The sequence below is a fragment of the Ostrinia furnacalis genome, unplaced genomic scaffold, assembly GCF_004193835.3.
Source record: "Ostrinia furnacalis isolate ACB-3 unplaced genomic scaffold, ASM419383v2 OfSCF7575, whole genome shotgun sequence".
In the NCBI taxonomy this organism is placed as follows: Eukaryota; Metazoa; Arthropoda; class Insecta; order Lepidoptera; family Crambidae; genus Ostrinia; species Ostrinia furnacalis.
Window position 1 is genome coordinate 31,051 of NW_021137814.1, and position 26,368 is coordinate 57,418.

At 35.8% G+C, this 26,368-nt stretch overlaps 1 protein-coding gene across 1 annotated transcript; it reads left to right on the forward strand.

Annotated features, from left to right (window-relative positions):
- Positions 1-1,338: 1,338 nt before the first annotated feature.
- On the forward strand, positions 1,339-8,635 carry Obp3 (odorant-binding protein 3). Its single transcript, XM_028321755.1, has 4 exons — positions 1,339-1,408; positions 2,340-2,497; positions 4,253-4,378; positions 8,543-8,635. The coding sequence occupies exons 2-4, from the start codon at positions 2,396-2,398 to the stop codon at positions 8,633-8,635; spliced, it is 321 nt and encodes a 106-aa protein (XP_028177556.1). The 5' UTR covers positions 1,339-1,408; positions 2,340-2,395.
- The last annotated feature ends 17,733 nt before the right edge of the window (positions 8,636-26,368 follow it).

Sequence of the window (26,368 nt, forward strand, 5' to 3'; positions counted from 1 at the left end):
ACGTGTTTTCATATTTTTGGGCACTTTGGGTGACTCTAGTAGTAATTTGTATTGACTAATATACTGCTCCATCTAAATATAAAAATANAAAGTACGATTGTTTTAGTATTCGGTTTCTATGGTAATTGAATTACCGACCGAATCGGCAGTCCGATATTGAAAGCTTCCGAAACTCGAAGGCTTTGGGCTATGTCACCCCATCAAGTGATGTGGATAGAGACCTCATTATTTGTCAGAAAATAATAGCATCTAAATGACTAAATATGTACTTAGTAGAGGCAACAAAAAAGTATTTTTGTAGATAACGGATAACTTAGAGACACTCAAACTGTAGTGGAGAAAGTTCAGAATCATGACGGAATTAAAACAATGAAAGAAAAGAAAAAAAATGGTGCATGAATACAAATTTTCTTGCTGTGCACATCTGAAACTGTTCTAATTGTACGTTGAATATTGGTAGGGTAGGCAAATGGAGGATTTGTCTTCACTCCACTGGCCAAACGGGTTGGGGAGGCTTACAATGATGTATTTATCAACCACATAAATTGTTGTCTAGTCTATCGTTACCAAACAAACTTGACCCAATTCCCTGAAGGGTAATCAAACATAATCATACACATTGATTATATTACATTATATTACATTCTACATTATAATTTACCCACCACAATCGAAACCATCATTACATAACGGCCCGAATGTTAGGCAATAACCATTATTTGCGGCAAATCAAAGGAATTCAGGCATATCAGCTGAATTACTGTGATTTAGATATATGTATTTTGTGACCACAATGTCAACACACACAGTTGATTCGCTTGCAAGCAGCTGAGTTGACTTTGCAAACCAATTTTAGGGACTCAATGCTACTGTTACGCGTTTCGTAGTAATTATACGTCACTGCAGAAAGGTTATATTTTAAGGTTTTTCTTTTTAATAGTATTTTTTCTAAACAATTAACTTGTATGTTGAATTAGACTTCACACATATAAGAAAAGTTTTGATTTCTGACTGTTAATGTTTATCAAAAGTTACAATCATCATCATCATCAGGTCATTTATTAGTCTCCATTGCAGGAACACGACCCTCTCTGATTCACCAATGATTGTTTTACTATCTAAAAACTTTAGTTTCATTTTGTAATTGCATACATTAATATTTTGTCTAACATTGTCTGTAACAAAATCGTTGAGAACCTTCTGCACTGTTTTACATTTTATTATTGTCCAAAATTATATTTTTCGATTTTATCTCTTCTACTATTCAGATTTGGACACAAAACAACATTCGACCATTGTCGTACTAATATTTTATTACATCGAACGTCCGAAATGACAGGGCTTCGATTCCAAAGTTTTCTTTGTCTTTTTGCTTTTGTTACAACGGTGATCGGTGAGCATGAAAAAGGTAAGGCCAAATTACATAAAAAGATAATTATAATAAAGATAAAGCCAAATTGTATAATAACTGATTTTGATGACAATAATTGACATACCGAGATCGAAAAAAGAAATGAAAAGCTAAAAAAATTCTGAAAAAAAAGAAAAATAAAAAATAAAGAAAACTTAACCCATGAGCTTCGTAATTGTATGCAAACTCAAACAACACCTAATACAGATCTAAAAAAACTACTTCAGTGCAAAAACACAAATTTCCTCGCAGAAACGCAACATAGCCACGTGCTGTTTGCTAGAATTGACTTTTTTTTACTTCTAAGTTAAAAAACTTTCTTGGCAACGGCTTGGCTTTTTTAACTCTGAGCCTTTTAAATTTTACACGGACGTTTTTGGGCTTAAGTTTATTAGAAAAGTCGGTGTTACAGGCAGCAGCCATCCATTGGTTTTTGAACTTATTAGGCACGTAAGCGCATTGATTTGAAGAGAGCCATTACCCACTTTTATCAGCGCTCTCGAAGATTCCGGATCGAGAACAGGGGTGTGCCCAGCATCGTAATTTTATCGAGAAAATCCAACTTGATTACGAACGGTTAGTCAATACGAGTCGTTTGGTTTAAAAAGACATTGAAAGTTGATAGGTTTAACTATTTTTGCTTATGTATAAATTAATTATTTTGTTAGAGTAAATAAAATTAAGATCAATACGCGTTTCATTAACGACTAATTAATTTATGGAAACTGACAAGAGGATCGCCGTGTCACATGATATTTTGATTAAGGTACGAGTATAATGTAACTATATAACGTATAATTTTAGTTGACGCAGTAACTATTTCTATTAATAAGCCCTAAAAAGGTTTTATCGCTGAAAAAGGACTGCTGGGGCTGCCGGTGTGACAATTTGACTTAAGAGATATTGTTATCTGTTTGATTTTTTCTAGATAGCCCCATAACAGCAGTGGTCAGAAAGACGCTAGTAGCCACTGCTCACTCCTGCATGGACCAGATCAACGCCACGGAGGCTGACCTGGAGTTCCTGAGAAGTGATCCGCCGTACCCTGAGAAGGCTGCTTGCATTATTAAATGCTTATTGGAAAAGGTACGTACCTTTTCATTGTATGTCACGGAAAATTTTGCCTTGTTAATATGTTTTAACTTTTATCCCATCTGTCTGAGAGAATTAATATAATGGCATTTCAGATAGACAAAGATTATTCCTTAGAATGAATGGAGACACAGTCACTCTTTTATGGAAAAACAATGAAATAATGTATTATGATTTGTTTATGTAAGTTCATTCATTGTACAGTCGCGGAATGAAAAGGTTCGTCACCTTAGTGTCGGTTTTCGCTTGCACTAGGTACTGTAAGAGTCAAACCTGCCAACATAACCGTGCAAGAAACAGTGCTGCTAACATTTAAATAAATATGACGTTTGCTAACGAATAAGGTTTTGCTTGTTTAATTTTCTCTCCCATCAGTGCAATGTTACAAAATGTAGTTTGTTTTATTTAATAGCTTAGATTAATAAAACCTAGATAGATAGTCAGTGCACGAAAGGTGAGGCAGTTTTTAGGGAGCCGGCACGGCTCACCCGTAAACGTCACATGAACTGTCAAAGTGAAAAATTGGTAAACACGTCCGACGAATTTTAATTAATTAAAACGGTTTGTGCTGTGAAAGGGTGTCTAAAATACATCAGAAAAACGAAAGAAAGTGACCAGTGTTACATTTCATAAGTAAGTACTACAATTCGACGTTTATTTTGCTTGAATTTGGCTTTCAAAAATTAAATACGGGAATGATACCAGTAACAAGAAAATTTATTTCCCAATTGTTCGCCGTACAAATACACTTCCTTTTTTATGAAATCGAGACTTTTAAGTCGATTTATCTTATTGTTATTACGTAGGTACTTTGAATTCAATAAATAAGTAAGTACGTGATGCGTTTTGTTTTTGTTAATTATAAAATAATTAAAAACGTATTAAAAATTTCCCTACTTTCGGGAAAATCGCCTTCACTGTCTACACTCCCCAACAAAATTGACACTAATGACATAAGATTTTTGCCTCACTCTTGACGAAGCGTTTGTATGAAGACTATCCATCTAGGTTTTATTAATCTAAGTTTAATAGATAATGGCAGGTTGAACCAACAAGAAGGTTTTGTTTATCAATCATAATAATCTTCTTGACAAGTTAAATCGTCAAACAACTTTGATCTGAATAATTTTGAACTTTACTGACGAACAGTTAAAGATTATTTTCTCTAACTTGAGATGATTCTGTAACATAGTTTCAAAAGGTAATATTATGTGCTCGCGATTCGTTGAAGGAATCAATTTGAAAACTGACGAACCTTTTCATTCCGTGACTGTACATTGTACACAGGAAGTTGATTTCCGGATTACGATCACGAAAAATGAAGCTAAAATTGATAAATGAGTTTAGCAACAAGATCATGATAGTCATAAATGGTATCATTAAAAACTTATTTAGACATTTAACAGTTATATAAAAGAGGCTGAGAAGAAACAAAAATTTTGCTTTTTAGATCAATCTTTTTAAGACTACATGCAATAGAACGTAACGTAAACGTAATTGCACATAGAAGAAGGTACCTAGAAAAGGCATTTCTATCTATGTCCGAGATTTAATTTTAGTTTTGAGGACCTGAAAAGGGATTATACTCATTGAGACATACGTGTTAAGTAAGTAAGTATTCACACATATACATTGGATGAACCCTTATGCTGTAACACAGGAAACCCTCAATTCCGTTTACTTCGAATCCTCACGGACACCACAATAAACATTAATGAGGTACTAACCGACGACAATGGTTTGTTCCAGGTTGGCATCGTAAAAAATAACAAGTATTCCAAAGCGGGCTTTATGACCGCCGTCACCCCCCTGGTGTTTAGGAACAAGAAGAAAATGGAGCATATGAAAACGGTAGCGGATAATTGTGATAAAGAGGTAAGACTCAAAAGAAAATAGTCAACTCAAAACTCCCGGAAAACTTACCTGGCCTAATTCACATATTTTGGCACAGTCAAAATCTCGTTGACGTTTAGAAGTCGTCCTATTGAAAAACAGTATTCACGTGTTATTTGTATAAAACGATTACTCGATAGGATCGCAACTCAGTGACTCAATGACTTGTCATTTGACGTTAAATCACTTGAACCAAACTTCAAAATAGGTAATAGGAGACAACGATTGAATACGCATAAAAACGAAATCGAAACAAAATCGGGTAATTAACACGTGAATACGAAAACTGACTCTAGCGATAAATCGCTTGCATGTCGTTGAAGTTTTGTTACGCGAATACGGCTACAGGCTAAACTATCAAATTACTGGACTAAAAGCTTTGTGCTTTTGCAAATTTTAAAAAGTCCCGTTGATCCCTCGTACTAAGCTAAATATGCTTGTGTTACAATGGTGAACCCACCCTCACATTAAGTAGTCCAGCGGTAACGGGGTTCCAACCAGCATTCCTCGAATCACGAGTCTGCCAAACCGACACCTTCACCGTTTTATTGATTAAATTGCTAGGTTATTGTGAAGTTGCACTGTTGCAGTTGTCATTACATACAGTATTTGGCAGTCCACTGCTGAACGTAAAAGCCTTCTCCTAGAAGCGGCCAGGCCTTGGTTAAATAGAGCCCACATCAATTTGAACTTTATACTGTGAATATACGGTTGAAAACCAATGACTTTTTTTTTGTAGAAATCTTTGGCGAGAATAGAATAGGCAACCATTTTTTTTTGTGCAAACCACTAGGGTCTGGCAATAAATACAATGTTATATACATACTTCTTCAATCTTTCTAACGTAAATATTTATTATAAGCTTTTATTTTACGGATTTATTAAAATTGTACAAGAGTTTGTGGTGTCAGCACATGAAATAAAGTATTTAATTTCTATGTAATCCAAACCAAAAAATTTCCACACCAGACTTCAAAAGAAGAACGCTCAAAAGGCAGTATTAAATTAATTACAATTGTGTCGCATTAAAATAATAAGATCCTATTAATAAATAATCACCACTATTATAACGGAACAATGATTAACGGACAAAACCAGAATTATTAAAGCTCGTTACGACAAAAGCTTTGTTCTAATTAAGCTTATTGTCGCCGACTCTATTTATGGAGTCCTTTTATCGATCATAGAGCCAGGATAATCAGTGAAAGTAATTATTATCATTTATGTGTGCTGTGAACAATAATACTCAACAAACATAATAAACATTATTAGACAATGGAAAAGTTGCCTTCTATGGATTTGGTTGCGGACAAAAAATTCAAAAAAGGAGATTTTCAAGATCACTTTGATTCTTAAATTTTTATGCTTAATCAGCTGAAAATTTTTTGAAGAAATTCATAAATTATATTGACCTCTGTAGGTCCTCATAGAGCAGAGCCCCTGAGGACAGCTAGTATTCTTTAAATTATCTTTACGACATGATGCATAATTTCATATGGCAAAGAAAATTTTAATGTAACTTCGAGGGTGCAGTAATAATTCCTTAAACTTGCAAAAATGCAAAGCTCCTACAGACAACGAAACACTGTTATAGTATGTATATTAAATGTTCTTTCTCAATAAATCTGACCTGTTCTTCCAAATTTCTTTTCATCAAATTGCGAAGCCATACATGTACGAAGCCCAAGTAAACACGGAGAGTCGATGAACCTCCGAATCCAGGTTGATTAAATAAAACCTTTAGGATTGATCCGCTCCCCAAATCTGGGGTAAATAGATAAATGACCAGACGGTCCTTTGATAAAAATACGAGGCGGTAAATGTTGTTTCCTGAGGTAAAGACAAGATTGTTTTATAAAAAAACAAATAAAATAAAATGTATGCAAGTAGGAACCAAAATAACACTTTTACACATTCCAATCCTATCATTGCTTCGGGACAGTAATATGGGCGCAGTGCTGAGAAGAAACAGCGCAAGGAACTCAGCCACTATTAATTTAAGTTCTTTATCATTCCGACAAGGAAAATTTACTTTCTCACACTTCCCAATGTATTGTATCTCCGAGACAAAAAGACCGTTTCAACTATACAAGACTCAAGAAAACCCTAGTCCACTGCTAACTATTATAGACCTGCACTGTAGTTGAGTTCGATTTTTAGCTATTTTAACATTTTCTACTGCCTTATTCTTTTGAACGAAGAAACGTCATGCTTAGCTTGTTGCATTTTCCAAGTCGGATGAATAGTATGACTGGCACGTACCAAAGCAACTCAACAGGGATCGCGCCAGGACCATAGCATTGCAATTGGCACAAATTATGACAGTGACAGAGAACCCTGAATTAGTGTACACATCATGTCAGATTGCGCTGGATTGGCGGTGACAGGCAGAGCAGGTGGGGGCTCAGTATCAGAGAGAATGCTTCAATGTAGTTAGCCTATCTAATCGTTAAGTTATTTTGACTAGACCACTGCTTATTTTTATTATACTTGGCTGAACACTCATGCAAAATTAAAAATGTTAAAATTTTGCCAGTATTCTTCGTATATATTTTTTTTAAAACATCTCAAAAAAAGTTCTACTCTACTACTGATGGACCAAACGTAAATCTTTAGGTCCATCATTAGAGTGGAGTGAATGAGTGAGTAATTAATTTTTTTTTTTAAAACCACAACGGTGAATCTTGTGAAAGTGATGTAAAGAGATTATTTTGCGAAAAAGATGAAGATCTAAGTACATTTCCATTCATTCTTCTTCATTCAGCCTTCCGTCTTGAGTCAGAAATTCGCTAGCAGTGAGACCACACCATTATCCCAGAGACAGGCATGTTTACAATTAACGCATGCGAATGTGTGATAACGCATCTAATTACACCAGGCACTGTAATTGCAATTTGATTAAATATTAATCAGCTATTAAAGCAGTACAAAAAGGACACCTTAATTAGAAAGCTGCACGACGAAATAATCCGAATAACGAACAATAGGCAACGGTGTCGGATTGCCACTTCAGTAGTTCGAAGGGTCTGTTCGATCCCGTATAGCGCTGGAGTATTGTGGTGAACCTCTTACTAACGGATACATTACTTGGCTTAGCTTGGAAAGGTTAGGGAATACCAGTTAGGGATAGAGATAGAGAAGGAAATAAAGAAAAAGAAAACTAGAAAGGATACTAGGAAAGATAAAACGATATTGCGAGGAACTTACAGGAAGAGATCAAATACAGCAAAGACAAGAAGACAGGCCAAAAGACAGAATGACATTATATTAAAAAGAAAAATATATAAGGAAATCATAGAGTATAAAAAAGAGGCCGTCCATGATAATACCTTTTAATAACTTGTGTAATGTGTACCCTAATAATATTGAGAATATTTTATCCAAAAATGTTTTTCTCATAATCCTATTGTTTTACTACGTGCTAAAATTATTGTTTTGGATTGCATTAATCTGCTATTTGTGAAAACTGCCTAACTGCCATGCTGTTTGTTTTCCATGTAAATAAATACATTCTAACAAACGTAAAACTACCGTGCAATGTCCATTCTATTTATAGTCCATTCAAACACAGTACCATCAACGTTTTTAACAATAAACATAGTATGTTACGATTATGATAAAGATCGTAAAAGAGTTTTGTATCTGCCCAGTTTATCTTTATGACGGTTATTTGTGGATTTGTTTTGTCCAACCAATTCGTTTAGTTTAAATTGAGGGGCAATTATTTGTTGGAATTTATTTGTCTGGCCAGTGCTTTGTGGCTTTAGTATATTTAGTAAATGTCGGTGGTTTATTGGTATAATTTAATATCAGTGGTAACAGTATCATTATAGGAAAATTATTGTTTTCAGCTGAATGTGTAACAATTTTAAAACAATCCTTTTTCGTAATGGACTCAGAATTATTTAGATTCAAGTATAGGTCGCGCAACGATAGTTGAGGCGCTATAAGTACACGTACGTATGTAGTATTTGATTGAATACAGAATACGCAAGTCAGTCAGAATATGCAAGACGTCTGAGTCAGCGCAACAAGCGTATACAGATACAAATCTTTGCTTCTCTTGATCGCCTCAAGTCTTGTTACGTAACCTATACCTACTTGAAATGTTATAACGTTTTAACAACTTTTGTTTTCTTTTTTCAGATTAACCATCACGTAGTAGCTCCATGTGAGCTTGGAAATGAAGTTGTCACATGCATCTTTAAATATGCACCAGAATTGCATCTAAAAGCGTAATAACGTCCAAGAAACATAAACCATTTTTGCTTATAAATTAGAGATGTCAAGACAAGGATGTTAGAAGCAACTGGAAATATTCATGTAGAACGACTATGCTAAACATTTTATTTTATCATACAGTCTTTATGTACAAAAAAATTCTAAAAAGCATTTTTTTTTAGAAAACGTTTCAAAATTTCTTAAAACCTATACAAATACATCTGTGATGGATTTCAAAAAAATTAAAGCCTACAGGCTTCATAATTTCACCAACCATTAAGTTGATACTATCGCAAAAGAAACACGATTTCAGAGCTGATGTGTGCCAATTTCCTCAAGTGCCAGGCCGCAATAAAAAACAAAAAGCGCGCGTCAAACGCGACGCGAACATGGCGGCTGGTGACGTGACGTTTATTTTAGCGGGAAATTGTTTTATTTTTCGCTAAAGTAAACTAAATAATTAGCATCCTATTTTCTATTCAAATAGGATAAAAGAGAGCCATGGATAGATATCAAATTGTCACAATTACGTAAGATAAATCGAATGAAAAATAACATAACGCACCTTTAAATTTAAACCGTTACTAAACGAAATTATGAAATTTTGCAGGAGAGCCAAAATAAGAAAAAAGTCAATGTTTTTTTTCAATACAGTCAAAGGAAATAGTATTTTAAGGCTTCTTAATGAGTTATATGATAGATATGTGCTAACGCTATGTTGTGTGATTTACAAAAATAAAATATTTTTATGTATAGTATTATTTATTTTGATTTATATAATTATAGTCACACTTTAACATTTACTATTTTTTCATTTTTAAATAAATTACTATTCAAATTTTAGTCCAAATAATGTTACTATATTGAAAACTATTTAAATTTCAATGATAATGGTGTTATTATTATACATTAAAATTTTATATCATAGAGTAGGTATTTGTGATGATGTTACAATATTAAAAAATAACAAACATTCGAAATCAACAATATTTTATTACAAATTAAAGATATCCATACTAGCATTTAGCTTAGTTATTTATTAATCAGTCTTAAGACATTTTGTACCTTTAAATCATAGGAAGTATAACTGATAACGAATAAGAAATAAACACACCTAGCAATTACAAAAAAAAACATAAAAAATACATTAAACTCAAGTAACAATCTCAGCATTATTTCCCTACCCTCGAAAGGTTGCTCACATACCTACCTTAAATCACTTAATAATAAAAATAATGAACAATATTTTGTGGCCACTGCTCAGAATGGATGTAAGGTTGAGTCTCGTGGTACTAAATAGCTCCTCCTCATAGACATAACCATTAGCCAACAAGTTCGGCGGAGCAGGAAAGCTCTCTCTGCTGCCTGGATTGACTATAAGAAGGCCTATGATTCGGTGCCTCAATCATGGCGGGAGAGGATCTTAGAGTTGTATAAGGTTGATGCAACTCTGAGATCCTTTTTACGCTCATGCTCATGCATGGGGCAGTGGACTACAGTCCTTCGGCAGCCAGGTGGTGGTGAGAGGTCTCCTGATCCATTGAACTTCATAAGGATTGAGCGAGGCATTTCCAGGGTGACAGTTTGAGTCCCTTGTGGTTCTGCCTAGCACTGAATCCTCTTCGCACTCTGTTAAAGGATTCAGGGCTTAGTTATCGGCTACGAAGAGGGGGTGAGGTCATTAGTCACCTGCTCTACATGGATGATCTCAAGTTGTTCGCAACAAAACGACAAGACCTGGTGAAGTTGCTAAAAACCACACAGGTATTTAGCAACGCCATCAGGATGGAGTTTGGTGTAGACAAGTGTGCAGTCTTACGTTTAGACCGGGAAAAGTTGTGAATTCTCCGAATTTACAACTTTCTGAGACAATGACACTCAAATCTCTGTCCGAAACTGAGACCTATAAGTATCTTGGTATGTCAGAATTGTTAGGTATATCGGTAGAAGACATAAAAAAATCGGTGAAAGAACGCTTTTGTAGCCGACTGACAAAAGTTCTTAATAGCCTTTTGTCTGGAGGCAACAAAGCAAGAGCTTTCAATGGTTGGGTGATGCCTCTACTAATATACTCCTTCGGCATACTAAGATAGACTCTGACTGAGCTTAACGCCCTGGATAGGAAGGTACGTCAGCAGCTCACACAACATCGCATGTTACATCCGCGGTCATCTGTAATGAGACTGTATATTCCACGGGAGTGGGGAGGTCGAGACTTTTTAAATGCCAAGAACCTCCACAACCGTGAAGTGTGCAGTCTCAGGGATTATTTCCTTACCAATGAGTGCGGAATGCATCGTGATGTTGCGGCAGTTGACAAAAGCCTCACGCCGCTCTCCTTCTAGAACGAGAACTGGCGCAAGCCGCGGATCGGAATGACGTATCGGATTTGCATCTTGTGTAAAATTATAGTTAAAATTATATTAAGTTCGTCCATAGATGTTTGCTTGGGTTCTTCGAAACATGAGGAATCTTTTTCAGCGTCCACAGCTTCCATAATGCGAGCCAAACGTGGGTTCCGGAAATACATCACCTGGAGCAAATAAATGCTTTTAATCTATATTTTATTATAGACTAAAAAAAATGTTTCACTATTGTAACTAGGCATACCTATCATAAAATTTACTCATTGCTTATTGAAAAACTGTAATTAACGAAATAGGCACCCTTTAGTGATAAATTTTATTAGATAAGTACCTAAAAAAATAAAGGCAAACTGTGACTATACCAACTGTTACCGTTTACCAAAGAAATTGTATAATGAATTGTGTATTTTTTTAAACGAAAACTGTGTTTAAACATATAGTCACACTTTACTCATTAAAAAAACTAAACAACTTACCTTTTTTGTGACGAACGGCCGTTACTATCCAAATAATCACACTATGAATTTAAACTTTCGTCATCACTCCGCAACAAACACGTTCTTACTTGCATAGACCCGTTATTGTATTTAGCGAGCCGTTCAAAGTTTGGCTTAGTAACGTTATGCTTTAACGCTAAATGGCGTTAGAAGGCAATTTTGAAGAAGTGGTCTATTTTATCTTGTAGTTTACGTGTCCTTTAGTAAGATGGCGTTGATAACTCATTTTTGCGAAAAATTCGTTTAGTAACGGTTTAACTTTAAAGGTGCGATAATTTTAAATTAAATCCCGGATACTTGAACTATTGTTTTCGGGTACGGTCTCAGTGGAATCCGTTCTAGATACATAAGAAGTTCATGAGTACCCAAAGTTTTAATAAAAGTAAAGCACCATTTTCAGAATATCACGCAATAGAATAGCAAGTGAACAAACTGTATCAATTCTCTTTTCGTACCATCGGAAAAGTTCATAGTTTTTCAATCACAATCTTAATTGACTATTTCGAGTACTCGATTTCAATTTGTACAATTGGCAAGGCTGCCAACAGCGCCCCCTACAACGAAAACAAATTTTCGGCTATGAAAACGGCGCTAGCAAAACTTTTATTATACCAATCCCTGTTTTCAATCAACAACAGACCAGAATACATTCCAGTTTTGGGACTATTTCGTTTATGTTTTGGTAATATTTCAGCAAAAATTACATGTATTTAGGTCGTAAAGTTGAGTATTTTTGTTTAAATGTAATCTTTTGACTTTAAACTTTAAAACTGTACTGTAGAATAGTTTAATAATTAAGGTTTTACTTATACTACGGACCATAAAGTAAGAAAAAAAGACACATTTAAATGCCGCTTTATCGTGACAGAAATTTAACTAAAGCTGTTTTGAAGAAAAAGCAATTTGGAGTCAAAAAGGGACACGACGAATTTTACACTAGGGACATGTACCACTATTTATTAACTAAGTAGACCATAGATATGCATAGTTAAAGTATTTTACATTCTTATAGATATTTCTTGCAAATGTTTATATTATGCATAATCTTTTTCTGTCCGTGGTGCATAATCTTTTTTCTTAAAGGTTTTAAACCTTTGTTCGTCACCTGTCATCCGCTTTGCAATGGAGGGAAGTCGAACCTTAATTTCGAACTCCTCCTATGTTCTTCTGATTAATTTCGTTGCGGGTCCAATGACAGTTTAACTTTCCCCCGGGGCAAACTTGACCTTCGTTGGTTGGGTTTTTGTGGCGGTCAAGCTGTAGATCCTGGCTACACAGGAGTTGCAGTGGTGGGAACGAGAGGTGGGAATAGTCCCGTTAAAAATGTTTATATTATGTAGGTATTGTCGAATCTATGACCTCAAGCATAGTAACTTCTTACCAAACAGGTTGGATAAGTGGTAATATAATTGTAATAATAAATAATTAGGTACTAAAATAGTTTTATTCATTGTTATCTTGAAATTAAGAAACTGAATTATTGAATAGAAGTCTGGAACCTATTACCCAGCCAAGCGGTAAGAAAGTTGTATTCACAAGTTGTTTACAAATTTCGTGATAACAACAACAACCTGAAAATTGCTGTATACCTTCAGAAGTTACCAAATCAAGCAACAGCTAAACAACTTTTAAAGGAACTACTAATACTTGGAAAAGACAACTTTAATACTTAAAGCACTCAAGATCGACCCTTTGAGGTAACAAGTAACTTAGAAGAAGATTAACTATCCAAGTTCAGAAATCGAGAATCGATTATCGGAGAAACGACTTTGAGAGTAATGTAACAAGTAACAATTTTGAACACTTCTAACCACATTTTTGTAGGACAGATTGTCTTGTAATCTATACTATTAATATAAATGCGAAAGTAACTCTGTCTGTCTGTCTCTCTTTCACGTCTAAACCACTGAACCGATTTTGATGAAATTTGGCATAGAGATACTTTGGAGTCCCGGGAAAGGACATAGGATAGTTTTTATCCCGGTTTTTGAATCAGGGACGCGCGCGATAAAGTGTTTCTGTGGCAGACAAAATTCCACGCGGGCGAAGCCGCGGGGGGGAAAGCTAGTCTATACTAATATTATAAAGCTGAAGTTGTGGAACATGACGCTCAACCACCATAAGGAGTTAAAGCATTTAATTTACACAATCTTGGTTTGTCTATATATACTGGGCAGGGTAAAAAACTTCGTCACCGCGATGCAGGATTGTATGCGCGGTGGAGTTTGCCATAGTAAGATCGTAACAGCGCCATCTGTTGGTACGGTTTGTAGTGGCGCAATTTATTAATCACAGTTTGTTTATTTGGTTGAACGCGCTAATCTCAGGAACTACTGGACCAATTTGAAAAATTCTTTTTGTGTTGGATAGTCCGTTAATCCCTGAAGGCTTTAGGCTATATATCATCACGCTAAGACCACTAGGAGCGGAGCACCAATGAAGAATGTTTCAAATCAGTGATTTTTTTCCTTTTGAGAGCTGACGCTGCGTAAACGGTTAAAGTTTCGCATAAATTATGTATGATAGGATTTTCCCCTTTAAAAGTTCTACAAAAAAGTCCGCTACAGCATATGTCTATCTTTTATGGTTGGCTCACTGTAACCTTTTTGTCTGGATGTCTGGATGTTTGTTCCTCTTTCACGCAAAAACTAATAAACGGATTTTGTTGAAACTTTACAGTATTATTATTTATAACCCAGGCTAATATATAGGCTACAATTTATGACGATATGTGACAAACTAAATTTCAATAAATAGTTAAGAGGTGAGAAATATCCTTAAAAACGCCATCTATCGACGTGCTTTTGACGGTCGTAAACATTCATGAGAGCGAAGCCGTGAAACGTATCATTAGTCCTAATTAGGAACTAAATATTACATTTATAGAACTGTTCATAATATTTAAAATTTAGTCATTATAGATATTTTATGTAATTGAATAATTCACTGTGTTTAAACGAGCAAATCAAAGTCTAAATTAGTGACCGCCATCTATCGACGTGCTTTTGACGGTCGATAACATTCATGAGAGCGAAGCCGTGAAAAGTATCATTAAAATTTTATGTAATTGAATCATTCACTGTGTTTAAACGATCAAATAGTATTCAAACATTTAGATAATAACGTTAAAAACCATTTAAAAATCCTATGAGAACTTTTTCGACTTCTACACGGACGAAGTCGCGGGCAAAAGCTATTTGTAAAATCATCATCATCATCATCATCATTTCAGCCATAGGACGTCCACTGCTGAACATAGGCCTTTGTAAAATAATTAGACTAAATTATTAAAAGTGCCTACCCAAAGTCATTAGTCCACGCGGACGAAGTCGCGGGCACAGCTAGTGAGATATAAACCAATAGTGGCAAAGAGTACTCACATCCAATCTTATCTAATTTAGCTTAGTTTATTCTTTCATGAGAAGGTAACAATACCGAGCTAGGTCACCATTTTACTATTATCTTACGTGACGTGACAAGTAGATTCGTTCGTTTCAGCCAAATGACGTCCACTGCTGGACAAAGGGGGACCTTAGGGGAGGCCCTAAGGTTTTTCATAACGAACGGACCTGCGCTGCCCGCATCCAGGCTCTTCCCGCGGCCTTTACCAGATCGTCGGTCCACCTAGTAGGAGGCTTGCCCCTTGCCCACGCTACGTCTTCCAGTCCGTGGTACAGCAGGCCCAGGCCCGTGGACAAGTAGGTATTCAATATTAAGTAAGTAACATCTTAAAGCTTTGCTACTGCTAAATAAAGAAAAAACGCTTACCTATTTCTTTTGTGATCCGTTTAATTTTATAATTTGCGCAACTTGAGTTAAATTTTCAGGTTACTGTGTCAACCATGTGTCAACTTTTGTCAAGTGCTATTATTATTGTTTTTTAAGAGCCTGCAATGGATACTCTTTTCAAAAAAGACGCACAGATTATGTATAACTTCAATGCTTAGCTTACATTACAACCTACAAGATAACAACACAACCACTTTTTGTTTTTTTTTTAACCAATTCATGTCTTTTTACCCGACTGCGCCAGAAAAAGGGTTATGTTTTTAATATTTTTAAACCTAAGTTTTCCTATAATAAAAGACTTATTCATGGTTCCACCGTATTTCTACCAACATCTTATCCTCTCGTAATCCCTGTAGCTACATCAAGTGACATTTTAACAGTAAATAATTCTAAAAAAACCTCCACATATAAANTGATTTTTATCTGAAATACGATGATTTTATTGAAAACACCAATGTAAATACATACCTATGCCGTAATTATTTATTATAAAGCATTAATTTACACTAATAATGCAAAAACAAACACATTAAGTAAAAAAGGTTACTTAAAAAATACTTACGTAATTGGTCGCGCGGATTACACGGGTAGACCATTGGCATTTACGGGGCTCCTGCGACACATGCACAAGCGACCTGGCGCTCACACGTCATTAAGTGTGATCTTCGACTATGCAACTTAAAGTACACGAAGTATCAAAACGATCGCGTTGACTGATTTCAAAATATTCGACAATTTGCACGAGTGGATTACGGGTGTAATCCACGCGACCACTGTAGGGTTAATATAAATGCGAAAGTAACTGTCTGTCTGTCTCTCTTTCACGTCTAAACCACTGAACCGATTTTGATGAAATTTGGCATAGAGATACTTTGGAGTCCCGGGAAAGGACATAGGATAGTTTTTATCCCGGTTTTTTAATCAGGGACGCGCGCGATAAAGTTTTTCTGTGGCAGACAAAATTCTACGCTTGCGAAGCCGCGGGCGGAAAGCTAGTGAGATATGAACCAATAGTGGCAAGAGTACTCACATCCAATCTTATCTAATTTAGCTTAGTTTATTCTTTCATGAGAAGGTAACAATACTGGTTAAGGTCCCATTTTACTATTATGACAAAAAGGTTCGTTCGTTTCAGCCAAATGACGTCCACTGCTGGACAAAGGCCTTCCCCAAAGTTTTCCACAATGAACGGTCCTGCGCTGCCCGCATCCAGGCTCTACCCGCGACTTTTACCAGATCGTCGGTCCACTTAATAGGAGGCCTGCCCCTGATAGGTCTTCCAGCCCGTGGTACTGACTCAGGCCCGTGGACAAGTAGGTATTCAATATTAAGTAAATAGCATCTTAAAGCTTTGTTACTGCTATATAAATATAGGAAAAACGTTTACCTATTTCATTTTTTATCCTTATTTTTATAATTTGCGCAACTTGAGTTACCTATATTTTCAGATTACTACTTAGATACCTATGTCAACCAAATGTCAACTTTTGTCAATGATTGTTTTTAAGAGCCTTCAATATAGCCATACTCTTTTCTTAAAAGACTCACAGATTATGTATAACTTCAATGCTTAGCTTACATTAAAACATTATCAAGATAACAACACAATCATTTTTTGGATGTTTTTTTTAACCAATTCATGTCTTTTTAATATTTTTAAACCTAAGTTTTACTATAATAAAAGACACACGGGTCTACCGTGTTTCTACCAACATCTTATCCTCTCGTAATCCCTGTACCTACATAAGTGACATTTTAACAGTAAATAATTCTAAAAAACCTCCGCATATAAAATTGCTCTCGCCGATCCGTGTGTCAGTGAGCGAACTAACCGCAAAATAAAATAAGCCGGAGGCAAAACAATAAAGAAGTGTTTTATAATGTCATTTTTCATTTATTATTACGCTGTAGGAGCACGCATTGCAGGAGTTTGCGTCGAACTGGGACATGAAAAAGTAGCTTTTACAGATTAGAATAATGCCATGTTTTTGAACGATTTTGTGGCGGGAATTCAAAATGGACGAACATTTTTTATAACGTTATGAACAAGATGTTAAATATTTGGCTCATTGAAGGTATTTTGATTTAAACTTTAGTGTTCGTGCCAAATGTGGGCATTCGTGTTTTTTATTTTTTCGTACCTACCCGCTTCTGTCTAAAAATTTTACCCCGCTATTATTCGCTGCTTTGTGCACTAGTTTACGAACTGGCGTGGCTCACTCCTGACGCCGTCGCGCCGCATTGGAGTACCGCCTCTTCTTTCTGGAACCTTCTATCGTTGAAGTCCACACCGTTGTACTGTACAACGCCTGAACTGTTCAGCCCACGCTGAGAAATATTGCGAAGTGTGTTTTGTGAAGTGCGCTTTATATGTACTATTAACCCCGCTGCCTTTACTGAGTCAAGGCTGGGCCATCATCATCTTCCATTTTCGAGGGCAGACAAGAGATTGGGAACCGCGGTTTACCTCCTGAAACTGATGGTGCTGGTGGATTGCAGAACGGGTGAGTGCGCTGTCTGTTCGTAGTGGTAGAACGCAGCAATCTTCCCTTTCTTTCTCTCTTTTCTGAATTATTAATTACCACGACCTATGGTAGATATTACCCCGCACCCGCTGTATGAGAAGAATTTACGAATGTTTTGATTTGTCGCTCGTACATTTTAGGAATTAAATATTTAAAGAAACTGTTACGTCAATTAATTTTTTATTTAATAAGCATTCGGAACTTATTTTTTACGGCCGTATTTATTAGTTTTATTAGATTTTATTTTTCCCAAACAAAATATCGAATACCAAGCCTTGTTGTCATGCTAGATCTATGTTTGCGAAGCTTTTCTATTACACACCACTTTTTTGTTAGCTTTGTAGCGATCAAAGCAGATTTTAAATTGAACTATGCAATATCCATTATTTGAAACTGAAAGTTTGTATAAAAAGTTTTTATTTTTTATTTTGATGCACATGAAAATGTACGTAATATTTTGTTTGTTACAAACTAAAAAGTTTATACCTACTTTAATTCACAACAAAATAGATTGCTAATCAAAAATCTATTTTACGGTTTCTAAAACAAGGTTTCTTTTAGTATGTTTTCGTGGTTTTATTGAGAAGTTGATGTCACCTTTCGGGAAGCACTCAACATGATAAGTGAAGGCAAAGTTATCTATGACGTCCCCAAACTTGTTTCTTTAGCATATTTGTACCTTATTTTTATAGAGGTAAGGACAAATCTTTTTTATTCAAGATGCAAATAAACAAATTGAGATTGGAATCTTTTAGGGCGTTTTTATACGGATGCGTACGAGCAATTTGTAGTTCTGCACTGTATTGCTACCAGCATAGTGGTAGATTCATTACTTACTTATGTGTTTGAGGGAATTTATAAAAAATATTTTACCTTACAGGTAACAGGTTACATTTGATGTCACGTTTATATGGACAATTAATCATATTTATGCCTACGATGACAAAAAGGGAAAGTTGTTTTACACTATGTCACCGCTGGGAATCGAATCCAGAAATTCAGAGCGTCGATTGAGTTCAATCTGTTCGGATACTGAAGCAAAAAAGCGTAAGAGCAAACTTCTTGATCCCTTTCTACGAAAGACTATTTTCAAACATTCGAGAGATTTTTCTAGAATTATTAAAGTATGAGGAAAAATTANTATTTTTACCCCGCTATTATTCGCTGTTTTGTGCACTAGTTTACGAACTGGCGTGGCTCACTCCGGACGCTGTCGCGCCTCATCGGAGTTACCGCCTCTTCTTTCTGGAACCTTCAATCGTTGAAGTCCACACCGCTGTAGTGTACAATGCCTGAACTGTTCAGCACACGCTGAGAATTAATATATTGCTAAGTGTGTTATGTGAAGTGCGCTTTATATGTACTATTAACCCCGCTGCCTTTACTGAGTCAAGACTGGTCCTTCATTATCTTCCATCTTCGAGTGCGGACAAGAGATTTGGAACCGCGGTTCACCCCCTGAAACTGATGGTGTTGGTGGATTGCAGAACGGGTGAGTGCGCTGTCTGTTCGTAGTGGTAGAAAGCAGCAATCTTCCCTTTCTTTATCTGTTTTCTGAATTATTAATTACCACGACCTATGGTAGATATTACCCCGCACCCGCTGTATGAGAAGAATTTACGAATGTTTTGATTTGTCGCTCGTACATTTTAGGAATTAAATATTTAAAGAAACTGTTACGTCAATTATTTTTTTATTTTTAGCACTAGGCATTCATTTTTTACCGCTGAATTTAGTGTAAGATATTATTTCCCAAACAAAATATCGAATACCAAGCCTTGTTGTCATGCTAGAGCTATGTTTGCGAAGCTTTATTACACACCACTTTTTTGTTAGCTTTGTAGCGATCAAAGCAGATTTTGATTTGAACTATGCAATATCCATTATTTGAAACTGAAAGTTTGTAAAAAAGTTATTCTTTTTTATTTGGATGCACATAAAAAATGTACGTAATATTTTGTTACAAACCAAAAAGTTTGAGAAGTAAATTGCTAATCAAAAATCTATTTTACGGCTTCTAAGACAAGGTTTCATTTAGTATGTTTTCGTGGTTTTATTGAGAAGTTGATGTCACCTTTCGGGAAACACTCAACATGATAAGTGAAGGCAAAGTTATCTATGCCGTCCCCAAACTGTTTCTTTAGCATATTGTACCTTATTTTCATAGAGGTAAGGACAAATCTTTTTTATTCAAGATGCAAATAAACAAATTGCGATTGGAATCTTTTAGGGCGTTTTTATACGGATGCGTACGAGCAATTTGTAGTTCTGCCAGGCCTGGCTCACTCCGCGCGGTACATCCGATAATTACCTACAGCGGAGCGCCCCGCCGGCGGGTATTATATCAGTCGAGTGTCACGCGCACGCCCGTCGGGACTTGATGTTTTGCCTTTAATAAATAATTTCTTTTGAATACAATTTATGATGTTTTAAGAATGTTATCGTTAAAATATTAACTATTACCTTTCCGTGTAGGTAAATGAAACGGAAGAGTAACATCGATACACCAAATTAGCCGAACGGTGAAGGGGTCGGTGTGGCCGACTCGAGATACGAGGAACGCGGGTTCGAATCCCACCGCCGCTCGACTATTGTGGTGAGCCCACTCGTAACACAAGCTTATTTAGCTTACCATGAGGGGCTAATGGGACTATTAGTAATTTGGGCAATACAAATTGGTAATAATCTTTAAAAAAAAAAAAAAATTTTTTTTTAGTAAATCATATTTTGAAGTTATAATAGCGTAGTTATGTTTGACTAACAATAAATGAAAGCAAAAGACTGGCAAAGTAGATTAGGTACAAGTGTGCGTTACGATAATTGGAATTACAAAACTTGTACTCAAAATCGTGATAACGTGTAAAACAATATCGATTGTCTATGTTATTAACTACTGTTCCTTTTCGTTTCCTAATTTGTTAAGAATGTATCGTATAATATTTTGCCATAGTTTTTTTATAGGCTTGAAATTTATTGAAATCTAATTTAGTAACCCTGTGGTACAAATTATCGAACCGGTTGGCTAAATTGGACCGAAGCTCTGAATTCGTACTTCGTTGATTTGTGCTAAATATACAACAATCATGTTAATTAATATTTATGAAATAGTAAGTTGAATAATGTATCTTTTATTATATACCATGGACATTAGCAAAAACAAAAGAAAACTATGTGTAAAATGGGATTGAAAAAAACTGGTCCAAATTAGCGGACTCTCCCTTAAGTAGATTAATTCTATTTTTTCACTAGACAGCATAGCAACCCTAGCAGCGTAAGAAGAGTTCAGAGGCACGCGATAGAAAGAGACAAAACTTGTAGGTGAATAAAATTGTAAGTACGTAGTGCTGTGCGAGCTGAATTCCACTGTATCGCGTCGTAGCAAGACTCGCATTTATTTAAATCGTCTTGCGGAGTAATCCTTCTGTACCTGTACTATTACTTATTCTGTGGTTCTGCACTGTATTGCTACCACCATGGTGGTGGATTCATTACTTATTCGTCTGAGGGAAATTTATAGAAAAACGTAACTGATATTTTACCTTATTAGAGGTTACATCTGAAGTCACATATTTTATATGGGAAATTAATTATATTTATGCCTACAATGGCAAAATGGGAAAATTATTTTACAGTATGCCACCGCTGGGAATCGAATCCTCAGAGCGTCGATTGAGTTCAATCTGTTCGGGTACTGAAGCAAAAAAGCGCAAGAGCAAACTCCTTGATCCCTTTCTACGAAAGACTATTTTCAAACATTCGAAAGATTTTTCTAGAATTATTAAAATATATTTTACTGCTGAAAAATAGCACTTATCACAACTGAATACGATGCCACAGTATTTCTCTTGATCTGTCGTGTCATATTCATAAACAGCTTAGTTTTTCGCTATACCATTCTTGCATAGTTCTGCGTAGCCCCAATTCCGCGTGGCTCCAAATCTTGCATTTTGTATGAACTACACACGCCGCGTGGAAAATGGCCAAGTGGGCAAGTAGGCTTTTAGTATGTATATTCCGCAAATTTTAGGATATCGACTTTGAAATTCCTTTTAATATTGTCGCATTTTTAAAGTAAATAATGAAATAATGTTCATTATTAATCCGGATGAATACTGAGTGTGTTTTGCACTACTATTAATATAAAATACCATAAATCAGTATAAATGTAAAAGAAACTCCAATTATTATGACCTTCATCATCAATAACATCATTTCATCCATAGGACTTCCACTTGACTGCTGAACATAGACCTCCTCAATGATTTCTATAATGACCGGTTGGTAGCGGCCTGCATCCAGCCCTTCCTGCTACCTTCATGAGGTCGTCCGTCCACCTTGTAATGGACGTCCTACGCTGCGCTTTTCGGTTCATCCTCCACTCTAGAACCATTCTGTCACATTAATATGACCAAATATCAATAATATTATACAATAACCTAATACGTAAGATTCCAGACAAACAAATGCAAATGTAAAATTAACATCTTTTCTTTCTGCTTTTCTTTTCAACAAACAGTAACACTGATAATATATTTACGTTCTAAAACCTGGAATTTAACGTGCGTCTTACATTGGAATTTTCTTGAGTTACCTATTTCTAAGTTATTCTGAACTGGAGCTTTTATAAAATGAAATAAATATTTCAGAGCTCGCTAGAAAAATATAACGTACTCTGGGGGAAAGATCGCATTAGAAATCGCGAAAGAGTCTTGCGAGGATCTTTGTCAGAAACTCAAATTGGACATATTGTAAAGAATTCTCAATTTGAGAGATTTCATACAGACTAGCTTTTGTCCGCGGCATCGCCCACGTGAAACTTTTTCTGTCACAGGAAAACTTTATCGCACGCGTCTCTGTTTCAAAAACCGTGATAAAAACTATCTTATTTACTTCACTTTTTCACAATCGATTCACTTTTACACACTTCTGTCTTTAGGCATACATATGAGTCGTTAAATAGGATTTACCTATTGTCATCGGTTCACGTATTAAGGCTGCCATAAAGTTTCTACCGAGACTACGACCTATGATACACACTAAGCCCGCCGACATGGTGTCAGCGGCTTTATCAAAATAAAGAATCATTTTTTGGAAACATGTCATAAGTAGACACCTCATGTCGGCGGGTCGGCACGTCCAACGGTTTAGCTGAGTTCCACCTTTAGCTTAGCAAAATTTCCACGGTTCGTATGAAACGCAGACACAAAGTTGCATCTTTCAAATACCTACAAGTTTTCCAAAATGATTGATATTTTTTGGTTTTGATTCTGTAATAAAAGAAAAATTACAATACTTTGTATTATCCCTGACTTATGGTCATAATTCTTAATCCAGGCAGCACCAGACATGCAAATATTGTCGATCTTCAGACTCGCATATGAAGAGGAAATCGTGGAATGCATTAAAAGAGGGGAAACAATCCCAGAATACACGATGCGCCTTGCAAAATTAAGACGTGGTGGGAAATCTTATAGGAAAAAAAGAGACAGGATTTGAATAAGAGTTCATGCAGTAAGTATTAGAGGTCAAAAATTTTAAGTATGGGTCCATATAAACGACATTTCTATCATTACGATAATTATACTCTCCATAACTTTTTAGCACGTCATCTTTTAAGCAGTCAAAAAGTAGCTTTTTCAGGATTCTAAGTTGATACCATTTTGGTTCCTTGTCGCGTAAACTTACACCCGTATTCACAAAGTAATGATGCTTGCTTAAGTGAAGCAGCAAATCGAACGCACATCGTTGAATAGAGCTTTGTGATTGGTTCATGTGTCATCCTGTGCGTCCACGCGCACTGTGAGACCTCATTAGTAATGTTTCTGAATACGCGCGTTAGTGTTATTGTGTTCTAAATTGAAATCTCATAATGCAAACTCTACTGGCCGTTTCCAAAGTTTAGGTCAATTCTAAACCTCACAATCTCCCAATGGGAAATCATATCATAAATCATGGTGTTTCTCAAAATTGCAACTCCTGACCACAAACTCCTTTAAACTCCAACAACAGACCGAAAGATGACAGAGACAAACGACGAACGAAACGCAAAAATTACAATTACAATCCCAAACTGAACGCATAAATTGTAAACCTTAATCCAAAGCAAATGATTATAGCGAAACTGTCAAAACAATTTGTAGGGCATTATCTCTGACCTATTTTCTCCCTTGAATGACTTTTAAATTTAACCCGTTACGATGCTCGGTTTCATTGAATTAATGCATTGATCCTTTATTTAAATTCCATTAGACTTTTCGTTCGACTAGAGGGTAAGGCTATTGAAATTGTGAAATAAATCTTATCTTCATTTTCTTGCGTTCGACTTAGTATTATTTTAACGGAAGATTGCCTCCACCCAAAACGGGTTATTGAAATGAAATGAAAACCTTTTGAACGAAATTGGCAGTACTGGGTGTAAAGTTAAAAAGAGGAGGGAAATCGTTCTGTTTTAAAGAAAGAGTCGGTAGCATTTTTATTTAGATGTAACCTTTTTTATTTCATTTATGACTCTCAGAAAAATAATGAAAACTTTTTGGCAGCCAGAAAAAAAGAAATCACACTTTGACATCTGTCATGAGAAATCACGTAGGCCACGCCTCTATAAAATCGTGATTCAATTGTTTTAGCAATTCTCAACGAGATCTCGATGGTTGTGTGTTTAACCACAGAATAATAATAAGTACTGTTTAACTTCTCTATTTTGTGATTTCGTTTTTATGTAGACGTTACCTACGAGACCATCTATCATAGCTATCTTTAGAACTAAAGTATCCCAGCTGGTAATTTAAATGACTCTAAATCACATTAAACTTAATGTAACTTACACATTTGTTCGCTCACTGTTGACTGTTCGCTAGCGATTCGAACATTGCTCACGTTTGCCCCTCGTCTCCTACGTTTCGCGAAGGTTTCTCCAACATTCGTTAGCCCAATCTGTACAATCGCCGTAAATACCTTTAGCTCCATAAAAATCTCTTAACATTATCAGCAAATCCCCTAATCTTCAATTACCGGGAAAAACAGTTACTCCATTTTATAGCTACCTATGGGATAATTGAAACCGTTTCAGTCAAGTACGAGGTAATTCCTTAAAATGGCCGAATTTATAGCGCTTCTGCAGTTAGACCGGGAACTCAGTGGGAGCAAATAAAGCTTTTCAAATTAGAAAAGAGCATACAGTATGTGAAAACCTTGCTCATTCCAAAAGGAAATGAAAAACCAATCCTAATATTAAAACTGTAAAAGTTTGTTAGTTGGTAGTTTCAAGGAAAAACTACTGAACGAATGTTGATGAAACTTTAAAGTATTGTTGCTTATACATCAGGATTTAACATCTATACTTATAATAAATCTGTAGAGAGGTCAATTCTGTACATGAAATATATTTTCAAAATAACTATCAGGGGGTGATTAGTGATCGATACTGATGCCAAAAATGCAATCAGTAAAATTTTTGTCTGTCTGTCTGTCTGTCTGTCCGTCTGTATGTTCCTTATAGAAACAAAAACTACTCGATGGATTTTAACGAAACTTGGTACAATTATTCTCCATACTCCTGGGCAGGTTATAGTATACTTAGGAATTCCCACGGAAACAGGAATTAGCGGGAAAATCCTTTTGAATGAAAAATCTAAACCGCTTAAGTTAGACGCTTGAAATTTAGCATGTAGGTACCTTAATACACTTAAAGCTCAGTTACAACAGGATATTGCAAAATTCCCACGGCAACGGGAGTTAGCGGGAAAAAACATTTGTATGAAAAAAACTAAACCGCGTAAGATAGATGAAGTGGGTAAAACGGGATCCACGCGTACGAAGTCGCGGGCGGCCGCTAGTATAGGATAAAATGAATACGATCTGTGACAACTGTGTAGCGTCCATGACAAATCATCAGTAGCCAACAAAGTTTAGGTAGGTATGTACCTAGCTGAGAGAGTTACTGGCAGCTTCAAAAAAGAAATTTCAAAGTTTTTAATACAGCTTCTAATTCATCATAGCTCATCGCTAGTTCCCATTAGTTAACTGAACGGTTTAAGACGTGAAAACTCGATTAGTTTCAAACTTCTCAAAGCCTAAACATTTTGGACGTAAAGCCTAAATACTTTAGCATTTAGCGGTTATGTTTTCGGAGGAACGAGGCCTTTTTGAATAAAAACTCTTTGATCTGACTGATTGCGTGAAATGTTTATCACTATTACGTAGTCGAATTAACTGAAATAGTTAACGAAACAAGATTAAAAACTTTTTTGTGAGCTGTGTTTAAGTAAAATCAGCTGAGTGGTGGATCACCGATGGCGATGATCACCAAAGTGAATATCACAGAAGTGGATGGCTGAAAATTTCGAAAGACACGGTAAAACTTGAATCAGGCTAATATCATAGTATAGTTCTTGCAACTCACGAAGGCGAGTGAACTTTACTTGTGTGTGTACGTGTACACATGCAAAATTAAATAACGATAGTGTAATGTCTGTCAAAACTTTTGAAAAAACGAACAGTAGCGTGCCACCACCCACATGTAAAGCTTGAATTGCAACAAGTATACAGCAGCAGTGAAAACGAAATAGTTCTTCC

Excerpts from the sequence above, each read along its gene's own strand:
- Obp3 (XM_028321755.1), top strand. The coding sequence starts at position 2,396 with ATGGACCAGATCAACGCCACGGAGGCTGACCTGGAGTTCCTGAGAAGT. Across the intron at positions 2,498-4,252 it reads TTAAATGCTTATTGGAAAAG|GTTGGCATCGTAAAAAATAA; the intron begins GTACGTACCTTT and ends GGTTTGTTCCAG. Across the intron at positions 4,379-8,542 it reads CGGATAATTGTGATAAAGAG|ATTAACCATCACGTAGTAGC; the intron begins GTAAGACTCAAA and ends TTCTTTTTTCAG.